General features: G+C 39.5%; 1 protein-coding gene across 1 annotated transcript in view; it reads left to right on the top strand.

Annotated features, from left to right (window-relative positions):
- Nucleotides 1-24,831, top strand: part of CCDC83 (coiled-coil domain containing 83) — a 59,447-nt gene extending 34,616 nt beyond the window's left edge. The window contains exons 5-11 of the mRNA XM_039462246.2: nucleotides 3,340-3,431; nucleotides 7,811-7,879; nucleotides 16,856-16,977; nucleotides 18,238-18,354; nucleotides 20,915-20,994; nucleotides 21,528-21,733; nucleotides 24,670-24,831. Of these exons, the coding sequence (XP_039318180.1) occupies nucleotides 3,340-3,431; nucleotides 7,811-7,879; nucleotides 16,856-16,977; nucleotides 18,238-18,354; nucleotides 20,915-20,994; nucleotides 21,528-21,733; nucleotides 24,670-24,831 (848 nt within the window). The remainder of the gene's footprint in view (nucleotides 1-3,339; nucleotides 3,432-7,810; nucleotides 7,880-16,855; nucleotides 16,978-18,237; nucleotides 18,355-20,914; nucleotides 20,995-21,527; nucleotides 21,734-24,669) is intronic.
- The last annotated feature ends 409 nt before the right edge of the window (nucleotides 24,832-25,240 follow it).

The following is a 25,240-nucleotide window of genomic DNA, read 5'->3' as shown; positions in this document are numbered from 1 at the left end:
TCTTTGGCTGCATTCACCAATAAATGGTTAATTGTTGTTACCAGAAACATCATCTGAACCACAAAAGATAACAATGAGATTCTCACATTCACCCTTGTGATGGGTACTGCACTTTTAAGAAGAAAAGTGGTCCGTTCAATTTTATATGGAAGTTGGAAGAGAGCTGAATGTGAATATTGCTTTTTCAGTATTAATAAGGCAATAGAGAAAGCTACATGTTTAGTCAGAGCATATTCGATAATCTATTTTTAAATTATTTATAGAAATGAATTAATATTTCATGTTATCAAGCTCCAGGTTTTATGGTTTCTTTCAGAAACTAAAATCCATTATGCTCCTGATCCACTGCAACTTATAGATTGATTATTGTGTTTTGTTGGGTAGAAGTTCAAATAAATAACCAACATTAAGCTGATGGGCTAAGTTGTGAACTGAAAAAAGAAATTCCATCAGAAATTAGTTTGGAAGGATCAAAATATTTACGAGATTACTTCAAATAAATAAGAAAAATCCAAGCTATATAAATGGAAATATGTAGGTTAGAATAATAAAGACTTCCATTTCTTATTCTCTACATGTCAAATTAGACTAACTCCAAAAACTTAACGAACTTCTTGCTTATGAACCACTGCCTCACTCCAGTCCATCTCTATTAGAGGCAGAAACTGCCCTCCCCTGACCGCCTTTTCTGGCCACCCCACAAGTTGGGAGAACTCTTCCTTTCCTTCTCTCTACCCCTTCTTCCCCTCCCCACCAAAGCTGCCAGAGAAGGAGAAGAGCTAATATTTGTTTTCCAGTGCTGAAGCCTCAGATCACTGCCCACCAAAGACTTGCAGTTTGCCAAATTTTATTTTCTTCAAAATACTTTTTGGCATATATTGTGTCCCAGGGATGTAGTAATGGAAAGATATGGAAGAGAAGCTTTTACTTTCTACTCTCAGCGTTTTCATCTAATAGGGGAAATGGTTATGCCAGTACAAAGTATAGATAAGGGCTGAATAACTCTTCCCAGCTCTCTGGCCCCTGAGTTCCGGTGGTAGCCACCTTAGTTGGGTTCCTGGTCAACTGAAAGACCAGACCTGCAGATCTCCTTCTTTATAGCATAAGAGGGTTCTTCTTTGGCTGACTTGGTCTGTGAAGAAAATTTTCCCTTTGAAACAGTTTCCTAAATCAGAGGTCCTCAACCCCACCAGGCCACAGACCAAGATCAGTCTGTGGCCTGTCAGGAACCAGGCCACACAGCAGGAGGTGAATGGTGGGTAAGCAAGTGAAGCTTCACCTGTATTTACAGCCGCTTCCCATCACTTGCATTACCACCTGAGCTCCGCCTCCTGTCCAGCAGCACTGACATTACATTCTCTTAGGAGTGCAAACCCTACTGTGAACTACACATGTGAGGGATCTAGGTTGCATGCTCCATATGAGAATCTAATGTCTAATGATCTGTCACTGTCTCCCATCACCCCAAGATGGGACCATCTAGTTACAGGAAAACAAGCTCAGGGTTCACAGTGATTCTATATTATGGTGAGTTGTGTAATTATTTCATTATATATTAAAATGTAATAATAATAGAAATAAAGTACACAATAAATTTAATGTACTTGAATCATCCCCAAACCATCCTCCTTTCCCACTCAGTCTGTGGAAAATCTGTTTTCCACTAAACCAGTTTCTCATGCAAAAAAGGTTGAGGACTGCTGTCCTAAATGGAAATAAGTTTCTGTAGCACTGTTAGTACAATACTGTTGTTAAGTTATAGAATAAGTGAAGTAAGCCTCTGGATCTCTCCAGAAATCTAGCAGCCATGATTTTTCAATATCATTTGTATGGGAAAATACTTCCTGAATTCCAAATAATTGTCCTGTTATATAAATAAAGCACAACTAATGGGAATATATAACACAGAACTTCTAATAAAACACAATTAACGTTGATTATTCTCAGATTAACTCGTTTATAGTAGTTTCCTCATTTTTCACACTGCTGACTACCTTATTCAATCCCTGAATGTTATCTCCTCAAAAAAACGTTTCTCTGATCACTCAAACTAAAATAGAGAATTTTAGTTTTTCCTTCCTCATACACATCACTGCCTGAAATATTATTTATTTACCTGTTTACTTATTTATGATCTGGCTTCCCTATTAGAATGTATATATCACAAGGACAGGGTTTTTTTCTGTCTTAATCAGCAATATTTGCAGGGTATACACACTGTTTGGCATATAGAAAGATCTTGATAGTTATTTGTTGAAAACAAGAATGAACAAATTAGACTCATTTGTCCAGCTTTTTATTCCCCACTCTTTAAAACAGCCTTGCTATCACAGCATCTCATTTTCCTTAGGAAGGGATGTTGATTACACGATCTCTAAACATCTTTCATGGCCTAAAATTTTATGATTCTTTGCTCTCTCAATAATGACATTTGTAAGCACGAGAAAATCTGGAAAGCACAGAGAATCCTGTGCTGCTTTCTGTCTTTCTTTCTTGCCTGGGCCTAACTTACAGCCAGGTCTGTTAACTTTCCCAGCCCCTTACTCCCTATCTACTCTCTTCTCCTCATTCTGTCTTTCCTACCCCAGGAAACACACGCCAGAAATAGTGGGAATCTAGTTAGATGAAGTCAGATAGACAGAAAGCTACTTGAACAGATAATAAAGTCTTCATATTTTTGTTGTGGAATACTAAGTTGTGTGATATGAAGGGGAGACTGCCACACAAATGCTGAGCTGTTTGAAATTTGGCCTTTGGAGAGATAGTCCTTTGAAAATACAAATGTTCTTGTGTAAGAGATCTTAAACTAATTCACATTAAGGTATTAGTAAATTATTAGAGTATATCTTTTAATTGGAGGAACTAGATTTGTCAGTAAAAGTATGCCCTGGGGTCGGGCGCGGTGGCTCAAGCCTGTAATCCCAGCACTTTGGGAGGCCGAGGCGGGTGGATCACGAGGTCGAGAGATCGAGACCATCCTGGTCAACAAGGTGAAACCCCGTCTCTACTAAAAATACAAAAAGTTAGCTGGGCATGGTGGTGCGTGCCTGTAATCCCAGCTACTTAGGAGGCTGAGGCAGGAGAATTGCCTGAGCCCAGGAGGCAGAGGTTGCGGTGAGCCGAGGTCGCGCCATTGCACTCCAGCCTGGGTAACAAGATCGAAACTCCGTCTCAAAAAAAAAAAAAAAAAAAAAGTATGCCCTGAAAATTCATGGAAAAAAATGTATAGAAAGGAGAAGTGAGAATGATGGAAAATAAAATTTACTGACATCATAGTTTTACCTAGAATCAGTCTTGATAAGGCTTTTAATTATTTTTCTTTCTTTCTTTTTTTTTAAGAACACTATAAAGTCACTCTGGAAGATGCTAGAAAGAAAATAATCAAAGAAACTTTGTTGCAACTGGACCAAAAGAAGGAATGGGCTACACAGGTATAAATCAATTTTCTTAAAAACAGAACAAAACATTTTCCGCCTTTATTTTCTTTGGGTATATTATAGTGCTTAAGAACTTTGGGTATATTCTCAGATTTGGGATGCTCAACCTGTAATAATGGCTGTAACAAATATTAAAATAAAAGTTTTGAATGAATTATAAAATAAAATATAATTTGCCTAAAAAGTACTTTCTTATATATCCAAACCTAAGAACATGGATTCGGAAGGCAAACAGTTTGAGTTTAAACCACTGTTCTACACTTACTGGCTGCATAATGAATTTGTTACTTAGCTTTTCTGGGCTTCTGTTTCATAACCTATAAAATGGAGAATAATACTAGTATAGACCTTAAAGAAACAGTATGACGATTAAATGAGATTATTTAAGTACCATAATGTCTCACAAAAAGCAAGAGCTCAGTAAATTTTTTCTTTTTTCTTTTTCTTTTTTTTTTTTTTTTTTTTTTTTTTGAGATGGAGTTTCGCTCTTGTTACCCAGGCTGGAGTGCAATGGCGTGATCTCGGCTCACCGCAACCTCCGCCTCCTGGGCTCAGGCAATTCTCCTGCCTCAGCCTCCTGAGTAGCTGGGATTACAGGCACGCGCCACCATGCTCAGCTAGTTTTTTGTATTTTTAGTAGAGACGGGGTTTCACCATGTTGACCAGGATGGTCTCGATCTCTTGACCTCGTGATCCACCCGCCTCGGCCTCCCAAAGTGCTGGGATTACAGGCTTGAGCCACCGCACCCGGCCTTTTTTTTTTTTTTTTTTTTTGAGACAGGATCTTGCTCTGTTGCCCAGACTGGAGTGCAGTGGCACTGTCACAGCTCACTGCAGACTTCACCTCTTGGGCTCAAGCAATCCTGTCACCTCAGCCTCCTGAGTATCTGGAACTACAGGCATGTGCCACTATGCCTGGCTGATCACTGAATTATTAATCAGATTTTTTAAAGTATAAGGAATAGGCACTGTCTTTACTGTGCTTAATGTCTGAGTTAGCCTAGATTAGATTATAATGCAATAACAAGTCCCCAGCTGTTGGGGACTTAACTCTCCATAAGCCCAAGTCTTCACATAGTTTCTCATCAGGTTTGAGCCTGGAGATATATAGAGAACCAAGCTCCAAAATCATAAGGCCATTGCCATCTGCTTTCGTAACCAGTAGTACTCATCCAAGACATCTCGCACTCACGAATTTGTATTTTTTCAGCCAGTGATGCCTTTGTTTTTTTTTACTGATAAGCATATTTTTAAATTTCTTCCTTGATTTTTCTCTTCCCTCTTTACTCACATACACTTAGCTTTTCAGATTTTGAAAATCTATATGCATTTATGTTTCTCTAGTTTTTTATTTCTTAATTCTAAAATTATTTTATGGAGAATAAACATATATGCTATCTGTATCGTTATTAGTCATTTTCTTGTCTTTCTTACTAAAATGAATAGAGGTTGAGTATCCCTTATCTGACACGTTTCAGATTTTGGATTTTTTCAGATTTTGGAATATTTGCATTATACCAGTTGAGCACCTCAAATCCCAAAATCTAAAATCCAAAGAAGTCCGCGCTGGGTCCAATGACTTACTCCTGCAATCCCAGTACTTTGGGAGGCCAAGGTGGGTAGATTGCTTGAACACAGGAGTTTGAGCCCAGCTTGGGCAACAGGGCGAAACCCTGTCTCTACCAAAAATACAAAAATTAGCTGGAAGTGGTGGTGCGTGCCCGTAGTCCCAACTATTTGGGGTGCTGAGGCAAGAGGACTGCTTGAGCCCAGGAGGTCTAGGCTGCAGTTAGCCATATTTGCACCACTGCACTCCAGCCTGGGCAACAAAGTGAGACCTTGTCTCCAAAAAAAAAAAAAAAAATCCGAAATTCTCCACAGTCTGAAACTTTTCGAGTGCCAACGTGATGGTCAAAGAAAATGTTCATTGCATTTTAGATTTCACATTCTCAGATTTTGGATGCCCAAACTGTAATAATGGTTGTACCAAAATATTAAAATAAAAATTTTAAATGAATTATACAATGAAATATAATTTGTATAGAAAGTACTTTCTTATTTATACAAACCAAAGAGAGTATAATCTACATTGCTGGCACTTTAAAAATTAGGGATATAAAGCATTTTTGAGGCATAATTTTCAACCTTATATGTTCTATAATTTTTTACATAAAATATCTGACTTTTTTTTTTTTTACAATCTTGACCTCTCTTCAAACTATCTTCAAAATCAGTGAAATCCCCCACTGAGATTGTCTGTTCATCTGAGACATTCTTTTCTCAGAATCATAAACATCTGTTCTTTTTTCAAAAAGGTTCCTTACTGAATTTCAGTTGCTATTATTTGTTGCATCCCCATTGGTTCAGTTGTTCTTTTATTCTTACTTTTTTATTGAATTATTTTTTACTAATTAACACAAATACAGAAGGTTTTGGACAACTAATCACCAATTTATTTGCTCATGCAATTCAGGCACTTTGTAAGTGAATATGACTCACTCACATGGTTAAATAAACCATTAAGTAATCTGACCATAGTTAACATGATTGAAAGTGGATATATAGGCCAAATAAGCATAGGACTTAAAGTATATATCATGAGGATTCTTCTAAACACTCTTTCAAGCATTTCACATGTAAGTCTCTCAGCAATCCAGTAAGCTGTAGAGACTTGCTAATGAGGAGACTGGCGCACAGAAAAGTTTTATGACTTGCCCAGAGCGAGTGGGAAGACTGAGATTCATTTCAGAAGCACTCCTTCAGATCATTGCTCCTAATCACTAAACTATACCATTTTCTTTTCTCCACAGAATGCTGAACACTCACATGCTTGAATCACTTTTCCTCATTTTAGTTGGCTATTTTATCATACAGTTCAATATCCTATAATCCAGTGCTGTGCAACCTTAGATGCACATTGGAGTCACCTGAGAAACTTTTTTAACCCAAGTGATACCTGTATCTCACCCTTAGCAAAGGCTGATATATTGCCCTGGGATGTTGTGTGGGCTTCTGGACTTTTCTAAGCTTCCAGGAGATTCAAATGTGTAACTAAGGTTGAAGTCATCATCCACTGTTACTGAATCCAGCCATTAGCATGTTAACTTCAGTTAGGAGCTACTTCTTGCTTTTGTCCAAATGAAATTCTGTGTTGGAAGAAACTAGAATTATTAGTTGCAACTGGAGTATAAAAGCTCCTGGTTCCTAAGAAATATAGGTCCACTTGTAATTTAATAAGCATGACTTAAAGCAGTATTTTTATGGCAAGTCTTTCAACTCTTAAAGACTTTAATAGAGCTGGGCACAGTGGCTCACACATGTACTCCCAGCACTTTGGAGGCCACGGTGGGTGGATCAGTTGAGGTCAGGAATTCAAGACCAGCCTGGCCAACATGGTGAAACCCCATCTCTACTAAAAATAGAAAAATTAGCCAGGTGTGGCGGCAACCGCCTGTAATCTCAGCTACACCAGAGGCTGAGGCAGAAGAATACCTTGAATCCAGGAGCAGAGGTTGCACTGAGCCAAGATCACACCACTGCATTCCAGCCTGGGTGAAAGAGTGAGACTCCATCTCAAAATAAAATAAAATAAAATAAAACACTTTAAAGGTAAAATTTGCCCTTAACATACTTTAAAATTATTTCTGTTCATGTTTATGATCTAGAATATTTTTCTTAATTTCTCTTCTTTTGGTTGTGGCCTTCAGTTACTAAATATGAGTGTGTACCATGGTATCCATATAAAAGCATCTCACAGAGAAATAAAGTTAGTTATTCATTATAAAATTCTTTTCAATATCCACATAGTTGAAAATAAATTTATATTTTATTATCCTACTGATAAAGTAAGACTTTTGTCTTCTTTATCTGAAATGCCTTTCTTCAGGAGACTATCTAGCCTGCTACCCTGAAACTATTTGCTGTTAGATTTACAAATATGTATGTTGTGATTAATGACACGCAAAATTTTTTCAAATTAAAAAGATAGTAATCTGTTCATGCTTTTGCTATATGTTGGATTACGTCTGTGACTATAAACTTAAAGAATGTTTGATGACTGCAGTTTAACCATCTTAATTGTGAAACATGATTTCACCATGGCAGTCAGATTCAGTCACAATGGAGGTCAACTGAATAGTCAGTTACACATTGTCCAGTTCTCTAAACCACCTGTAATTGACAGTGTAAATCAGCAAAAGCAATATAATAGGATAGTAAAGATTGAACAACCAAATCAAAAGTTCTTAAGTATGTTCCTAAAGTAATTGCAGACACAATCTAAAATGAATGATCAGGTAAACTGTGCATCACTGTTGCTAAAATTGTGAATCAGCATGTGACAACTCTTCCTGAACCCAGAAACTTTCTTTTAGAATGCTGTAAAGCTCATTGACAAGGGCAGTTATCTAGAGATCTGGGAGAACGACTGGCTCAAAAAAGAGGTAAGTGGAATTTACCGAAACAATCTCTTCATTCTCATTTTTTTTGAACCGGAAATGACTTTTAATTATGAACTGAAGTCATGGGAAAAGCATGGTACCATGACTGACTGAGACAAAATAAAATTCAAATGGAGTCCTCATCTTACTATAAGCTGTTACTCAACAAATATCATAAATAATCTCAATAATAACCAGAAAAAATGTTGAGGTTTATAATTTACACAGTAAACTCAAATGTGCAAAGTTTCTTTATGCCCTAAAACTTGATTTGGTCTTCCTCATGAGCCTACTTCCTCCTGAGTGAGGGGGCAAGGCTAAAGGACCATTCTAAGCTCATTCTCTGCTGGGTTAAGTTGCCTCTTTTGAATAACATGGCCTCCTTTGGTCTGTACCACTGACATTTGAACCAGATAATTATTTATGATGAGGTACTATACTGTTTTCCTTAGATTGTACATGCCAGTCCTCTGCCCTTACTTTCATATCTCCTTACCTTCATCTGTCTAGAAAACTCCAACTCATCCTCAGGCATGGACTTTGATTATCAACTTCCTTGTGAATCATTTTGTAATCCCTCCAGGAAATACTGGGTGCTCCTTCCCCAGCATTTTCTTGCTTTATTGTAACTCTTGCTAAAATATGTTGAAATTGTCTACTTATGTATCTGTCTCATTAATACAAAGAGCAGGGTATATCTTTTCAACTATATATCCTGGCACCTGATAAATAATCTGTGCTCATTACTTATTGAATGAATGAATGTCAGTGAATATAGATATACTCACTGAAGGGATTAATCAAATAAATAGCTTAGATCATAGGTGAAAGAAGCAGCTAGGTTAAAACCTTCGTGAATTGTTTACTGTAGTTCAAGATGGTAGGCTGCATCCTACCTCTCCTGAGGGCCCATTGAAATACAATTGTAAAAATTATAAAAAAATAAAAAGGAAATCATCAAAAAAGGGAACAAGAAGAGTTAACTAGCAGATGAGATGTCAGAAATCTTCTGAAAGTCAAAAAGCAGATGTGAGAGTATGTTGTTGGATGAAACAGGAAGCTATGAGTTGGGCCAGATGTTACAAGAGAACTACAGAGGATGTGTAAAACTCAATGCATTTTCGGAAACCTGGGGGATTCTCTGCTCAGTTTGTATGTGCTATAGACGGTGGAAATGGGAACTGGAGCAGAAAACAAGAGGGTTACTTGATGGTCTGAACAGGGAACATCTATATCAGTAAGCATGCGCCATCACCCTCTACCATTTCCCTCACATACCACCAAAGTGCTTAGTCCTGAAGTAACAGCCTGATAACTGTCCTCTGAGAACACTAAACAAATTATCGGATAAAGGCCAAGGTTTCTAGTATAGACATTAGATGTTTCTGTGCCCCACAGAAAATCCTTTCTATGTTGGCATTTAGGAAGCCACAATCTAATATCCCACTCCTGCCTTCTCATCCTTTGGGATTTGTCATTTCACACCTCCTGCCATACCACAGTCTCCAGTCCTCATTCCCATTCAGAGGAAAAATTTGATATGAAAACAGGCCTGTTTATACAGTGGTGGGGAAAATCCATGCCATTCTCCAGACTTTTCTTAAATATAAATAGACATCCAAGGACCACCAAGCATTTGAGTACATTTAGCACAACAGAAGAGAAAGACGAAGTGAACTAATAGCAACAAAATAAAGAGTAAACAATGACAACAAAAACTGTAGAAGAAATAGAAAAAAATTTAGGTAACTATGAAGGTCTTTTATTAGCATAATCAAAAATACCTGGCCAGGCCTGGTGGCTCACACCTGTAATCCCAGCACTTTGGGAGGCTGAGGCAGGCAGATCACTTGAGGCCAGGAGTTCACGACCAGCCTGGCCAACATGGCCAAACTCCGTCTCTACTAAAAATACAAAAGTTAGCCCAGGTGAGGTGGCACACGCCTATAGTCCCAGCTACTTGGGAGGCTGAAGTACAAGACTCGCTTGAGCCTGGGAGGCGGAGGTTGCAGTGAGCCAAGATCCTGTCAACGTACTCCAGCCTGGGCGACAGAGTGAAACCCTATCTCAAAAAAAAAGAAAAAAGAAAAATCTGGCCAGGTGCAGCGGCTCACACCTATAATCCTAGCACTTTGGGAGACCAAAGCAGGCAGATCACTTGACTGCAAGAGTTTGAGACCAACCTAGACAACATGGTGAAATTCCATCTCTCTCTCTGGCGCTCTCTCTCTCTCTCTCTCTCTCTCTCTCTCTCTCTCTATATATATATATATATATATATATATATATATATATATATAATCTCTCTCTATATATATAGAGCAGGTGTCCCCAAACTACGGCCCACGTGGGCCGCATGCGACCCCCTGAGGCCATTTATCCGCCCCCGCCGCCACACTTCAGGAAGGGGCACCTCTTTCATTGGTGGTCAGTGAGAGGAGCACAGTATGTGGCAGCCCTCCAATGGTCTGAGGGACAGTGAACTGGCCCCCTGTGTAAAAAGTTTGGGGATGCCTGATATAGAGAGGGAGGTATACAGATAGATAGATAGAGAGAAAATATATATTTTTTTCAATTGTAGAAGGCATTTTATTTATAAAACAAGATGCTTTCAGAACAAAAATCAAACATAAAATAGCAAACAGACCAGGCATGGTGGTCCATGCCTGTAATTCCAGTACTTTGGGAGGCCAACACAGGAGGATTGTCCAGGAATTTGAGACCAGCTTGGGCAACATAGTAAAACCCCAACTATAAAAAAATAGAAACGTTAACCAGGCATGGTGGTGAGTGCCTGTAGTCTCAAATACCCAGGTGGCTGAGGTGGGAGGACTGCTTGAGCTCAGCAGTTTGAAGCTGCAGTCAGCTGTGATCGAGCCACTGCACTCCAGTCTGGGCAACAGACTGACACTCTGTCTCAAAAATAAAATAAAATACAGAACAGAGATCAACTCTCAAAACAGGGAAGACCACAATACAAACAAAAAAAGGAAGAAGAGAAATAAGAAACACAGAGTACTAATGTAAGATGTACTATATCCAACTAATACATAGTAATTTCAGAAAGAAAGAATAGGAGCCAGTGCAGTGGCTCACTCCTTTAATTCTAACACTTTGGGAAGCTGAGGTGGGAGGACTGCTTGAGACCAGGCATTCAAGACCAGACTGAGCAACATAGCAGGACCTCAGCTCTACAAAAAATAAAATAGCTGTGGTCCCAGCTACTCAGGAGGCTGAAGTGGGAGTGTCACTTGAGCCCAGGAGGTCAAGGCTTCAGTGAGCTATGATCGCACCATTGCACTCCTGCCTGGGTGACAGAGTCTCAAAAAAAGAAAAAAGAAAGAGAGGGAAAAAAGGGAAAAAAGAGGGAAGGAAATCATCAATGAAATAACAGAAGAAAATTTCAGGGCTCTGAAAAGGACATGAATTTTCAGAACACCAAGAACAAAAGGAAAATCCTAAAAGTTTCTGGCAGAAGCAGGTAGGGTTGGGAGTGAAGTTAACTGCAAAGGAATAAGACCCAAACTGACATTTGATTTTTCAATAGCAAAGTTTAGATGAAAAATTATTTTTAACTTGGAGTTCTATACTCAGCTAAACTAGATTAAGGACAAATAAAGCTATTTTCAGAAATGCAAAGGCTCAGAATGCTTCGCATGCTTTCTCAGGAATTTACTTAACCACATACTTCAGCAAAACAAGAAAGTAAACTGATGAAGAGAAAAACAGGAAATGGTGTACTTCCCAGAATACCAGGGAAGAAGTGTCTGAGGATGATAATTGTGTTGCAGTCCTAGAAAATATCCTTTCCAAGTTGAAAGTGTTCTCAATCCCAGGCTCTAAACTCACATATTCGACAACAAGCTGTGAAACTCCACCTAAATGCACCACAGACTTCTCAAACTCCTTAATTGACTGCATCTTCCCTTTTTCCCAAAACTGCCTCCTCTCCTACTTTGTCTGTCCCACTTAAGAATGTCACCATTATCCAGTCACCTAAACCAGAAACCTGGGAGTTAAGTCACCCCTGTTTGTACTCAAGGGATTTGTCCCAGAACTCCCACTTATACCAAAATCCAAGCACACTCAAATCTGGCAGTCAGCCCTGCAGAGCCCATGTTTATAGCATAGGTTATGGAATGTAGCATGGGTTATAGCATGTTTATGATATATATCTCTGTATATATGAGTGCATAAAAATGCACCCCAGGAATACTGCATTTTTTATCTGTGTTTGGTTGAAAAAAACCTGCATGTTGGTTGGATATGGTGGCTCCCACCTGTAATCCCAAAACTTTGGTAGGCTGAGGCAGATGGATCGCTTGAGGTCAGGAGTTTGAGACCAGCCTGACCAACATAGTGAAACCCCATCTCTACTAAAAATACAAAAATTAGCCAGGCATGGTGGTTGGCACCTGTAATCCCAGCCACTCAGGAGGCTGAGGCAGGAGAATCACTTGAACCCAGGAGGCAGAGGTTGCAGTGAGCTGAGATCACACCACTGGACTCCAGCCTGGGTGGTGGAGTGAGACCCCCATATCAAAAAAAAAAAAAAAAAAAAAAAAAAAAAACCTGCATGTGTTGTTCAAGTGCCAACTATTTTTTTTTTTTTTTTTAATTTACTTTTGAGACAGTCTCACTCTGTTGCCCAGGCTGGAATGCAGTGACATGATCTCCGCCCGCTGCAACCTCCATCTCCCAAGTTTAAGCACTTCTTGTGAAAACATTTGGCAGGGAAAGTAAAATGTAGTTCCAGGGATTACAGGCACGTGCCACCATGCCACGTCTAGTTTTTGGTATTTTTAGTACAGACGAGTTTTCACCATGTTGGCTAGGCAGGTCTCGTCCTGACCTCATGTGATCCACCAGCCTCAGCCTCCAAAAGTGCTAGGATTACAGGTGGTGAGCTACCACCCCTGGCTGAAGTGTCAACTATTTTAGAAATGTTTTCACTTCTCACATTCAGAAGGCCTCCAAGTCCCATCACTTCTACTTTGACCACCTCTCCTTCTCTGCCATTGTCCTATTTCAGGCCTCACTATCTCTCACCCAGATCTTCCACTTGTGTCTTATCTGGTTTTCCTCCCTGCCTTCAATGGAACCTTCCCCTTTCTCCTTCACACTGCCTCAGAGTCATCTTTCTAAAACATAAACCTATCTGTAGTCCCAGCTACTTGGGAGGCTGAGGCAGGAGGATCGCTTGAGCCTAGGAGGCAGAGGTTGCAGTGAGCCAAGACTGTGTGATTGTACTCCAGCTTGGGCAACACAGTGAGACTCTGTCTCAAAAAAATAAATCAAATTTAAAAATAAAGAAAGAAAGCATGGTCATGTCAATCTTCTGCATAAAATCATTCAATGACTGACTTGCCAGTCAGTTCAGAGATGTCAGGGAACATGAAAGGGGTTTTGCCCTTGACTGCTTCTTTAAAATAAGTTTTAAATTTACAGAATTATTGCAAGGATACAAACAGAGTTCTCCTATATGCCACACCCAGTTTCCTCTATTACTGACATCTTACGTGTATGGTACATCTATCATAATTAATGGAAAAGGAGGTGTGGCCCACATTGTGCGCCATGCAGAGAAGTTTGAGCTCTCTCTAGCAAGTAACAGTCAGTCATTGAACTCTATTTCTTAGTAGCCTGTTTCTGGTTTATGAGGACAGCAGTACCTTAAGCTTATCTAGCCCAATCTGCCCTTCTACTTGAACCCTTCACATACAAAGTAGCCACCTAACCTGTGCTTAAATGCCATCTATGAAACAAAGCTCACTGCCTTTTGGGAGAATGTACTTCAGCTACATGTAGTTCTTATTAATGAGTTAAATATAGCCTTTCTTTCTAACTTCAAGCCACCAGCAATATTTGAGCCTTTTCCATGGCAATGGTATTGCTTTATAGTATAATAATCTGTGGTTTTAAATGCTGGATTATAAACTCTCCTTGAGGGAAGGAGCCATGCCTTATTCACCCTTGCATCCTTCTACATCTAGCTCTGAACCTTGCCCATAGTCAGAATTTATATTCAGCTTTATCCATGCCACCACCAACAACAAAAAAAAGAATTTATGGCTACACATGGTGGCTCATGCCTATAATCCCAGCACTTTGGGAGGCCAAGGTGGGCGGATCACTTGAGTTCAGGAGCTTAAGACCAGCCTGGCCAACATGATAAAACCCCATCTCTACTAAAAAATTTTTTTAAAAATTAGCTGGGTGTCATGGCGGGTGCCTATGGAAGGTGCTGTGAGGCTGAGGCAAGAGAATTGATTGAACTCAGGAGGCAGAGGCTGTGGTGAGCTGAGATCATGCCACTGCATTCCAGCCTGGGTGACAGAGCAAAAATAAATAAATAAATAAATAAATAAATAAATAAATAAATAAATAAATAAGAATTCATGGCTGGGTGGCTCACGCCTGTAATCCCAGCACTTTGGGAGGCCAAGGCAAGCAGCTTGCTTAAAGCCCAGGAGTTTAAGACCAACCAGGCAACATGACGAAATCCCATCTCTACAAAAGATACCAAAAAAAAAAAAAAATTTATCCAGGTGTGGTGACACACCTGTAGTTCCCACTACTCAGGAGCCTGAAGCAGGAGGATCACCCAAGCCCTAGGAGGTTGAAGTTGAAGTAAGCCGGGATGGTACCACTGCACTCCAGCCTGGGTGACAGAGCAAGCCCTGTCTCATGCTTTGGGGTTTTTTTGTTTTTGTTTTTGAGAAAGGGTCTCACTCTGTCACTCAGGCTGAAGTATAGTGGTGCAATCATAGCTTACTGTAACACTGAACTTCGGGACTCAAGTGATCCTCCTGCCTCAGTCTTCCAAGTAGTGAGTACTAGAGGTGCACAATACCACACCAAGCTAATTATTTTTTAATTTTTGTTTTTTGTGTTATTTGCTAAGAATTCACGTATATAATAAATGGTGACGTAATAGAGACATGCATGTGGTAACATACTGAATGCTTTAAGATTCCAAAATACAATCAAATCTCAGTGACAAAGCAGAAAATGTTAGTCATCTGCTTCTGAGTACCCATCTCACACTCTTGGCAGCTCCTGACAAGAGATACTGAATCTAACCCCCTGTGCCTTTTTTGTTTCATCGTATTCCCTTGAGACTTTTCTTACTTCCTCCAGTTTATATTACCATTATTCTTACCAGCCTACCTCTTTCTATTTTATGCTCTAGCTTCTAATTCTCCTATTGTTCTGATCTCTCCCCATTAGCGCCTCCTGATCCAGCACCTGTGTAGTTCATGCTGCTTTGGGTGGTGGAGAGGTGGGTTTGGAGGTTCTATCTAGTTAAACATTCTTCTATATACTCTTCCCACTATCAAGCCCTTTTTGGACAAAAGTTATCAAAATATACTTTTTTTTTCTAACACAGAGTCTCACTCTGTTGCCCAGACTGGAGTGCAGTGGCGTAATGTCAGCTCACTGAGATCTCCACTTACCGAGTTCAAGTGATTGTCCTGTCTCAGCCTCCCAACAAAATACACCACAGATGAGAGCTCTATCAACAGAACCAGGACATGTGTTCCTATTTGAATTAACCACATTATTTTTCTTTTTTTTTACAAGCCCAATTGATGTACCAAAGTTAGTCCATTTTTTCAGTAAACATTAACTAAATTTGCTATGTTTATCAATGACCTTCCATCACCTACAGGATAAAAACTGAACTCTTTCGCATTATTTGGCTCTTCCTTCATTATCCAGTTCCTCTCTTGCTTCTCCCTGTTCTTATTTTCTATCTGTCCACATCAAAATCATCGTGCCTTTGCACATGTGCTTTCTTCTGCCTGGGGCACAGCCTCCTATGTCTGCCTAGGGAGTCCCTGCTTAGCTTTCAGGATCCAGATTAGGTGTCATCTCTTCTATTAATGCTCCCTTATCCCCGACAACTGACAGAAGTAGGGTGAACCTCTCTCTCCTCCCATAGCACCTGGATGGCTTCCATTTTGGTTATTATCATGCTATTTTCTGTTTTCATCACCATTTTTCCCAGTAGGCTACAAGATCCTTGAAGGTTACTACATATTGTTGATCCTTTATTCCCAAAGTGTAGTATCATTTCTGCCACATGATAGGCATACAATACAACTGAATGAAATGAACGAATGGACAAACAATATTTCATCTGCCTAACAATTCTCAGAACTACCTAGCACTTGGAGAGAACATCATTGTATTCCAGAGGCTGACAGAAGGACTACTAGGCCTGTGCTTCTCTTTTAAAAAGTATCAACAAATAGCATTTTCCCAGTGTTACTGGTTTTCATTGTATAGTTTATAATTACCCTTAGATATATCCTAACTTAGCTACTAATATGCCCTATTGCTAAATTCATCACCCATGTTTTCTCAGTTATCTCTGCCTCTGGCTCTTATGTAAGTCCAGCAGTGTTTCTGAAGGGTAGAAAAGGACAATTCCTGCTATTCTGTAATAACCACCTAACTATTCAGACAAGTTCTGCTGATGATCTAAAAAATATTTCCACCTATTCCTTTTTAGAGAGGAAGGACAAAGCAAGCCCAGTAATAAATGATACATAATAGGTCTTCCCCTCAGGCAAATGCACTTTTAGAAGTTGAGTTTATTATAGTAAACTTAATAGAACTTGGCCGGGCATGGTGGCTCACACCTGTAATCCTAGTACTTTGGGAGGCCGAGATGGGCGGATCACCTGAGGTCAGAAGTTCAAGACCAACCATGGCCGACATGGAGAAACCCTGTCTCTACTAAAAATACAAAATTAGCTAGACGTGGTGGCACATGCCTGTAATCCCAGCTACTCAGGAGGCTGAACCAGGACAATCACTTGAACACGGGAGGTGGAGGTTGCAGTGAGCTGATATTGCACCACTGCACTCCAGCCTGGGTGACAAAAGTGAAACTCTGTCTCAAAAAAAGAAAAGAAAAGAAAACTTAATAGAACTAAAAGTACCAACATTGATTCTCTCCTCTGAGAACAGGTTGCAATTCACAGAAAGGAAGTTGAAGAATTAGAAAATGCTATTCATAAACTGGAAGAAGAAAATTTGGTGCTTATTGAGCAATTATTCAACTGTAGACTTGTGGATCTCAAAATACCCAGGTGAAAATTATTTATATATATATAGTATTTTGTAAACGTTTCCATCTGTAAAAAGTAGTTTTTAAATTTTTTAAAAATGATGATTTAATTCTTCAATGCTCCAGCCAGATTGCAGTAGTCCAAAAACAAAGGGACACACAAAATTGTCATGATGAAGGTATAGGATTATTACCATTGATCACTGGTACAGTGTAAACTTTGCTTGTTTTTTTTTTTTTTTTTTTTTTTGCAATGCACTGTAGTCCCAATAGCCAGCACATAACATTGTAACTGCCAACCTTCAGGAACCTCCAGGCCAGCGTGGGGAATGGTCATGAAAATAAATACATAACAGTACAGCAGAATATGGAGGAGGTAAAGCATTAGCACAGAAGAGGAGCTGATCCACTTTCTGGAAGTTTCATGGAGGTTATCTGGGCTCCTGTGGATTCTAGAATTACTTCTTCTGGTTGAAAGAATCAGAACTACTCCATAGGCCAAGAAAAGAGCTTGGCATTCCAAGTCACTTTCGTTCTTGCACACAAGAAACCAAGTGGTGTTTACGGTTTTATATTTTCGGTTAGAAGTTTTCCTTATTTGACAAAAAAAAAGTCTTAATTTTATTAAGCTTGACAGAAACCTAGGGCCCTTGAATATAAAATTAAAATTCAAAATGCCACTCATAATTTAGACAAGTAGTCAACACAAAAAAAAAAATCTAAATAGTAGTATGTTTAGGAAGAGAGGGGAAGTCACACAAATGTAGGGTGCAGGTGTGCAGTATAGGAGAGAAATGTCTACTCTAGGCATTAAAGCAGATGTTAATCTGCTTTAATGGTGGAAGAGCCAGGAACAATTTTCCATACAAGTAGATCCTATTGTTTGTGAGACATGGAAAAATACTATTTGAGACATGATCATGTATTTTTTCTTTATAAACTTTCTATTGTTTTCCAAGAAAGGTGGATACAGGAAAGTTATGGGTTCTTTGTTTGCCAGGCTAAATGACGGGTGTCAGATACAAGATTAGAGAAATTAAAAGACACGCTGGTTGGGGCAGGATAGACAAAGAGGCCATCTGCCCCCTTTGCATAATTATTTGTGTGCTTCAGACAGAGTCGATACCAATATAGATGAGGGAAGGCTGAATGAGGATTGATTACTGAACTCCTGTACTTCCAGTCTTTTGAGCTGATGCCCTAGAGAGCCTGTAGGGAGTAGGTGCTCACTGTTGCCCAGTAGGCAATGCTTGCTTTTGCCAGCCCTCCTCTCTGTTATTAGGTCTTCAGTGCTACATTCCTGTCCCACCTCTAATCCTCATTGTCATCTGCTGCTACGTCTGCTGCTGATGATGATGATGCCTTTGGGATCATGTCTAATCTCTGCCAGGCATTGCTGGTGTGTGGCTTCTAACTACTGCTATACCTGTTGTCCACTGCCCTCTTTTCTGAACTGGCTAAACTTTAGGAAAGAGCTACCCTGTAAGCGGCCAGCCCCGTGTCTCTACGTGGATCAGTTCGGTCTGACATATTTGTTCTGACATGGTGGTTGTAAAGTGCTAATAATTCTAAAAAAGGGAATTATTCCACTGGCCAGAGGGGAGTTGGCAAGAACAGAATGGGAGATTAAGAAACTTCTAATGGGGATTTTCATTTCGTTGTTTACTGTGCAGTATGTAATTTAACCTCATCCTCATGCTTCCCCTCAAAAGTCTTCAGTAAAATCCACATTGTTCATCAGTGTTTTAGTGGTTGGTTTTCCTTACTGAGAGGAATGGAGTGCTTAGTCTAGCTTCAGAGTTGGAAGAAATGAAATCAAAATCTTTCCAAGAGAAAAGAAACAGCAATGGGTGACATTTATAGGAACTGATAAATGTGTCCTTGCTAAATGCTTCCACAGCACCCTGAACTTTTCCTATGTAACCAACTTTTATCACACTTTTGATTATTTATTTAATGTCTGCTTCTTTACTAGATTGTAAACTTCTTGAGGCAACTGTTTTGGACATTTTAGAAAGAACTGCATAAAGAAACAGGAAAATATGAAACCCCTCAATTATCTACTAGATTTCTTATGCAGAAAGATAACCTGAGAGTACTCAGGAGCCTTTACTGTACCCATTTCCAAGCCAAAGAAATATTATACATATTATATTTTTATGGTAACTACCCCCTCCACTTCTTTGTTGAGAATTGAGTTTTGTATAATACTAGTAGGATAGACATGAACAGTCCCCAGTGGACACAGAAGTTGTTCTATTTCCAATTTGGATGAGGAATGGGATATTGTGGTTAATGGAGTTACCACATTTCCTATGCAAAGGTACTCAAACTTTTTACATCGCAACTCACATAGAATGTTATAGGATTTGTTTGACACACTGGGGCAAACAGATGAGGCAACTGTCAGACAGAGGTGACTGCCTGGGACTCCAGCACCACATGGCTGAGGCTAAGTGGGTCAATATCTACAAATCTAACACTAGCTTACCACAATAACATCTTTTAAACTATTTTCCAAATCATTAAGTATCAAGTGTTGCTACCCTGTAGTAGTACAGAAATGACAGCAAACTAGCAATTAATAGAAAAAGCTAGATTCCTGAAGGTTATGGCCTTTAGAAAGATCATAATTGTTCACAATGGTAAAACTAGGATACTATAGCCTCAGACATGTCTCCCTGCAGACCACAGCTACATGCAAAACTTACCTTTACTAAGATACTTTTACTAAATTTACTGTAACTAAAGTTTTTAGGTTTCATAGGTGTAAATATTGCACGTAGATACAGTATTTGCTGCAGCCATTACCATCTGGATAACACTTTATTCATGCTCTTTAAATAACTGACAGCCCCTAATTTAGGGGATTCACTTTGGTTGCTTAGCTTCCAAGCATGAAAGTTTGTTTGCACATTTGCAAGAGTTCAATTACTTCATGCTGTCTTCAGGTAAACCTCATGGAAATGCCATACACAGTTTTCAAGGCATTGTATTTTCTGACTGAAAATTCACTGGACATTCTAAAAATGAAAGCACAGAAAGCATTTGGACATCAATTCACTGGGCTTGCAGCTAAAGCATACCATTAAGTGAAAGCCAGGACCTAGATGGCATCTTGGATTCCTACTGCTCACTTTCTCCTCTCTTCATCTCAAAACCATGTATTTCAGGCCACTATCATTCCACACCTGAAATACTACAACAATGACCTGACTGGCACCATGCTCATGCTCATCTTTTGAACTTTGTGTTATTTCCTTATTTAGAATACCCTTCTCTCACCCCTAGCTCTTCCCTGGCAAGCACCTTCAAGTTCAAGACTGTAGAGTCCATTCTCATGCTATAAAGAACAGCCCGAGACTAGATAATTTAGAAAGGAAAGAGGTTTGACTCACAGTTCCACTAGGCTGGGGAGGCCTCAGGAAACTTAGAATCATGGCAGAAGGGGAAGCAAACACAACCTTCTTCACATGGCAACAGGAAGAAGTACAGAGCGAAAGTTGAGGGATTCCCCTATAAAGCCATCAGATCTCCCAAGAACTCACACACTAACATGAGAACAGCATGGAGGTAACCACCCCCATGATTCAATTACCTCCCACCTGGTCCCTCCCACAACATGTGGGGATTATGGGAACTAGAGTTTAAGATGGGATTTGGGTGGGGCCCAGCTAAACCATATCAAAAACTAGGTTCAGGTTTCATCCAGGAAAACTTTCCTTCATCCTAAGACTGACTCAGGTGCTGCTGCTTTCTGTGTCCCAGCATTCTCACGCTGTTCTCATACAGTGACTTTAAAATGCTGTTAGGTTGTCTGCCACCCCACTGGGCTTTACGCTCCTCAGGGTAGAAATTATGTCTCATTTCTCTAGCACCTAGTAGAGAGATACACCCTAGTAAGCATGCAATGTAATATTTACTGACTGACAGACCAGTTTTCTTATTTGTATTTTTAGGCGACTATATCTTACCCAAGCTGCTGGACTAGAAGTGCCACCTGAAGAAATGCCTTTGGAATTGCCAGAAACACATATAGGTATTATTTTATTGCAATAGTGATGACATTTTTTCAAACTCTTGTTTTCAATTTAAAAAACACTTACCTATTGTGAGCAGGTGCCCCACATACAAAAGCTATTCAGGGAGTAGATACCTGCCAGCTCCTCTAAATTTCTCCTCCTGCAGGGCTTGTCCTAATCTATCTCCTCTCTGTAGTCCCACTTTCAAATGAAGGTCATCATGTTTCACAGTGAATTAAATAAATACTGGCAAAAAGGGATGAGGGATGGTCTGCTGTCTACACTGGCAAGGCTTAGGGCCCTATTTAGCTAATCAAAATGACAACATATACATAGACATGCACATAATTACTGCAACTTATTAGCTAACAGAAAGTAATACAACTTAGAATTTCTACAAATGGGACTCCCTCTTACTTTAATACATAAATTCTACATTTGCAGTTCTCCAAGTTCCATCCAATTAAAAATGTGACAAAGTCTGTATTGCATTTTTATATTTGTATGTTCAAAAATGTACACATAACTAATTCCTTTGAATTCATCTAAGAAGAGAAGTCAGAACTGCAACCCATCAAAGCAGAAAGTGGAAACATGATGCACTCATCAGATGAGATCAGGACCTTACCTCTTAGTCATGAAAACAGCATCACGGATCTCCAGGATGTAAAGACAGCTGAAGAGGAAAGCTCATGCACAGAGTCTGGGGACACGGATGTGCAGTACTTACTATATGAGGAAGAGAAGGATTTCAAGGTAAGATTCATAAGAACATAACTTTGACTACCAAGAAAATGCTGTTTTATTAATTGAGAAAAGTCACCTAACGTATGCATAGTGTAAATTCCATTTGCAATTATTAGTAAAATTGGTCCACCACTCACATCTCTCACTTGGATACTATTTTCACTCCTACTCTTGCCAAATTTGCTATCTATATTCCTTTATAGGCCTCCATTACTAGTATACAAAGTAAGTTATCTAATGCTACATAACAATCCCTAAAACCTAGTGGCTTAGAACAACAATTATGTATTCTCTCTTGGGGCTCTGTTGGTTAGAAATTCAGGAAGGGCTCCACTCGACAGTTCTCACTTGGTGGACTCTCAGTTGCAATCATATGTTGGCTAGGTCTGCACTAGTCTGAAGGCTTCTTTGGGGCAGGTGTCTTCACTTCCAAGGTGGTTTACTCATGGCATGTTGATGCTGGCTAAACTGAGAGCCTCACTTCTTCTTTACATGTGCCTCCCCACAGGGTGTTTTGAATTCCCTTTGTTATAGTGTGTCTTTTCCCAGATCAAGCAATCCTAGAGACCAAGATGAAAGCAGCAATTTGGCCGTGGTGGCTCATGTCTGTAATCCTAGCATTTTGGGAGGCTGAGGTGGGTGGGTCACCTGAGGTCGGGAGCTCAAGACCAGCCTGGCCAACATGGTGAAATCTCATCTCTACTAAAAACACAAAAATCAGCTGGGCATGGTGGTACATGCCTGTGATCCCGGATAGTTGGCAGGCTGAGGCAGGAGAATCGCTTGGACCCAGGAGACAGAGGTTGCAGTGAGCAGAGACTGCACCACTGCACTCCAGCCTGGGGGACAGAATAAGACTCCATCTCAAAAAAAAAAAAAAAAAAGAAAAGAAAGCAGTAGTTTGTATGTCTTAGCCTTGGAAATCATACACTGTCACTTCCATCATATTCTACTGGTTGATCCAGTTACAAAGCTCCATCCAAGGGGAAGGAACATAGCTCCTACATCTTGATGGAGGAAGGTCAGCATCACATTGTAAAAGAAGCACTTGGAATATGATAGGAATTAGGCTATCTTTGGAAAGTACAAATTGCTATATATACCATTCGTTAAAACCTTGAGTTTTAAGCCTTTTAATTTTAAAACTTCTTTCTAATCCATTCCAGTTACTCCCACAGCCATCCCTTGTTATTCCTTCTTGGTACTTTAAAAGTTCTCCTAGAATTTAAAGTCTGGTAGTGAAAAAAATGATGTAAGAAAGCAGAAGAAACTGAATAAACCAACACAAACCATTTTAACTAACTACAATTCAATTCTGCTGCCAAAAAGTAATGATTTAAAGACTAAAGTTCTAGTTGTTCTAACACTGAAACACCTCCATGAGTATCTTAGAATCATGACTCCTGGATGTCATGATAATCTCAGGCTAGTGGACTGTTGTCTACAAAATCCCCAAATTGCATACTATTTGGTTGAATGAAAGACCTTCTTACTTTCCATGCAAGTTTTCGATGTTAGTGAAACTGCAATGGCCATGGTTTATTACTTGAGAATCCTTCTCCCAGTGATTCTGAAATATGTGATAGATCTCCATCAACTTACTTTTCTCCTGTCTTGCATTTATCACAGCTACATATTTTGAAAGCTAAATAGAATTATATATATATATATATTTTGAGAAATAAGACATCACCTTCCTTTTTCATTCTTTGATTCTTCTAAATTCAAATAAATACTTATTGAGAGTCCCACAACATGCCAAGTCCCTGTTAAATGCCTGCGCCTTTAAGGGAGAGAATAGCAAGAAATGAAATCTCCAAGATGTCTATACAGTAGCCCTTACTCCCAAATCACTTACAGACTTGTAGATGACAGGTAAGAAAATCAACAACTACCATTTAAGAGTAAACAGACCACATGTACCTATGTCCCCAATCAGTCTGTGAGCTTATCATTGCACCCTAGTACTTGACACAGCGCTGGCATACAGTGAACACTTGGAAAAGGTCTGCTAAAGAGTCATGTGGAACAAATTAAAAAGCAAGAGTTATGGCAGGGGAGACTTCCCAGAGGAAGGGACATTGGGTAGGGTGTGAGCTCTGTCCACCCAGTTTTGGGTTGGCTATGGGATTTCTTATCAGTTAGACTTCTAATTCTGTTTTTTGATAGCTTAGACTTGTAAACCAAAAGGTATCTGAGACAGGTCTCAATCAATTTAGAAGTTGATTCTGCCAATGTTTAGGACAATACCTGGGAGAAAAAAAAACATGACAATACCTGGGAGAAAAAAACATCTTTCTCCAAAGATGACTTGGAGGCCTTCAGTATTGAAAGGAAAAAAGTGGGCTGGAGGGGAAAGCAGGAGGGTATGGTCATCTACATGCTGCAAGAGAAAAGGAGCAGTAGAGAACAATCAATTATGTATTCACCTCACACTTTACAAAAGATCAGGTGCACACAGAGTAGCTACCTGTGGAGATATTTAACCTTTTATCTGTAGCTATCTGCTTAGGAACAAAAAGAAGGGCAGTCACTTATACTCACATGACTCAGCTTGCGGCTTAATTTTTTCCTTTTGGCAAAGCGAATTGGGGTCCCATGTTTTTATTTGACTTTCACAGCCTATAGTTAGTTTGGCACTAACTATAGACAGCATCCCTCCCCCATTAACCCACTATGAGACAAGCTTGCCAGCCTTGCTGCCAGCTTTTTGGGAGATCTTGCCTACTATGTATGCCCCACAGGGTATAAAAGTTTCCTGAGTGTTTTGTTTTTTTCCCATTTATAGTGGTTCTCATATTTCGTGTGTTATACAACATCAAGCAATTAGTGGGCAATGAAGTCTGCCAGATAAAGGCCAACTGTAATAAAGAAAGCCTAATCTATCAAAGGTGATAATTTGCTGAATCACCTCTCCTATTCTTTTTTGTGTCTGTTCACCATAGGATTATGTAAACTTGGGCCCCCTGGGAGTGAAGCTTATGAGTGTGGAGAGCAAGAAAATGCCCATTCACTTTCAAGAGAAAGAAATTCCAGTCAAACCCTATGAAGATATCAGGAGCCCGGAAAGCCACATCACCTATAAGATGATGAAGTCTTTTCTCTAAGGCTGAAGCTGCAAAGGAAACACAACTTTTCCTTATAAATATTCTTTGGGAACTGAAGTATATTATCTGTTGCCCATTTTACTTACACTTGGGCTCATTTTTAAACCAGCAGTTATTGTTAAAGGTCATAATTACATTTCAAATCAAAGTTCCAGGTATTCAGCTATTCATTTACTTGTATGGTATGAGTGACCATAATGGAAGCACACTTTGTATTTCTACACTGAAGTATTCAGAATATGACAGTGGGTTCAAGGTAGTCTCTGACATTCCTTTTCACACACACACTAAGCGACTGATTAATCTGTGATTCCAGTATGAAATAGTTCCATTAGAAATGTTTCTAAGAAAAACTTAGAGGTTTGCATAGTATTGTCTACACATCTTTCTCTCTGAGGATGCTCAATGT

The sequence above is a fragment of the Saimiri boliviensis genome, chromosome 6, assembly GCF_048565385.1.
Source record: "Saimiri boliviensis isolate mSaiBol1 chromosome 6, mSaiBol1.pri, whole genome shotgun sequence".
NCBI lineage: Eukaryota > Metazoa > Chordata > Mammalia > Primates > Cebidae > Saimiri > Saimiri boliviensis.
Note: the sequence above shows the minus strand (reverse complement) of the source record. Positions and strands in the feature narration are given on the sequence as shown.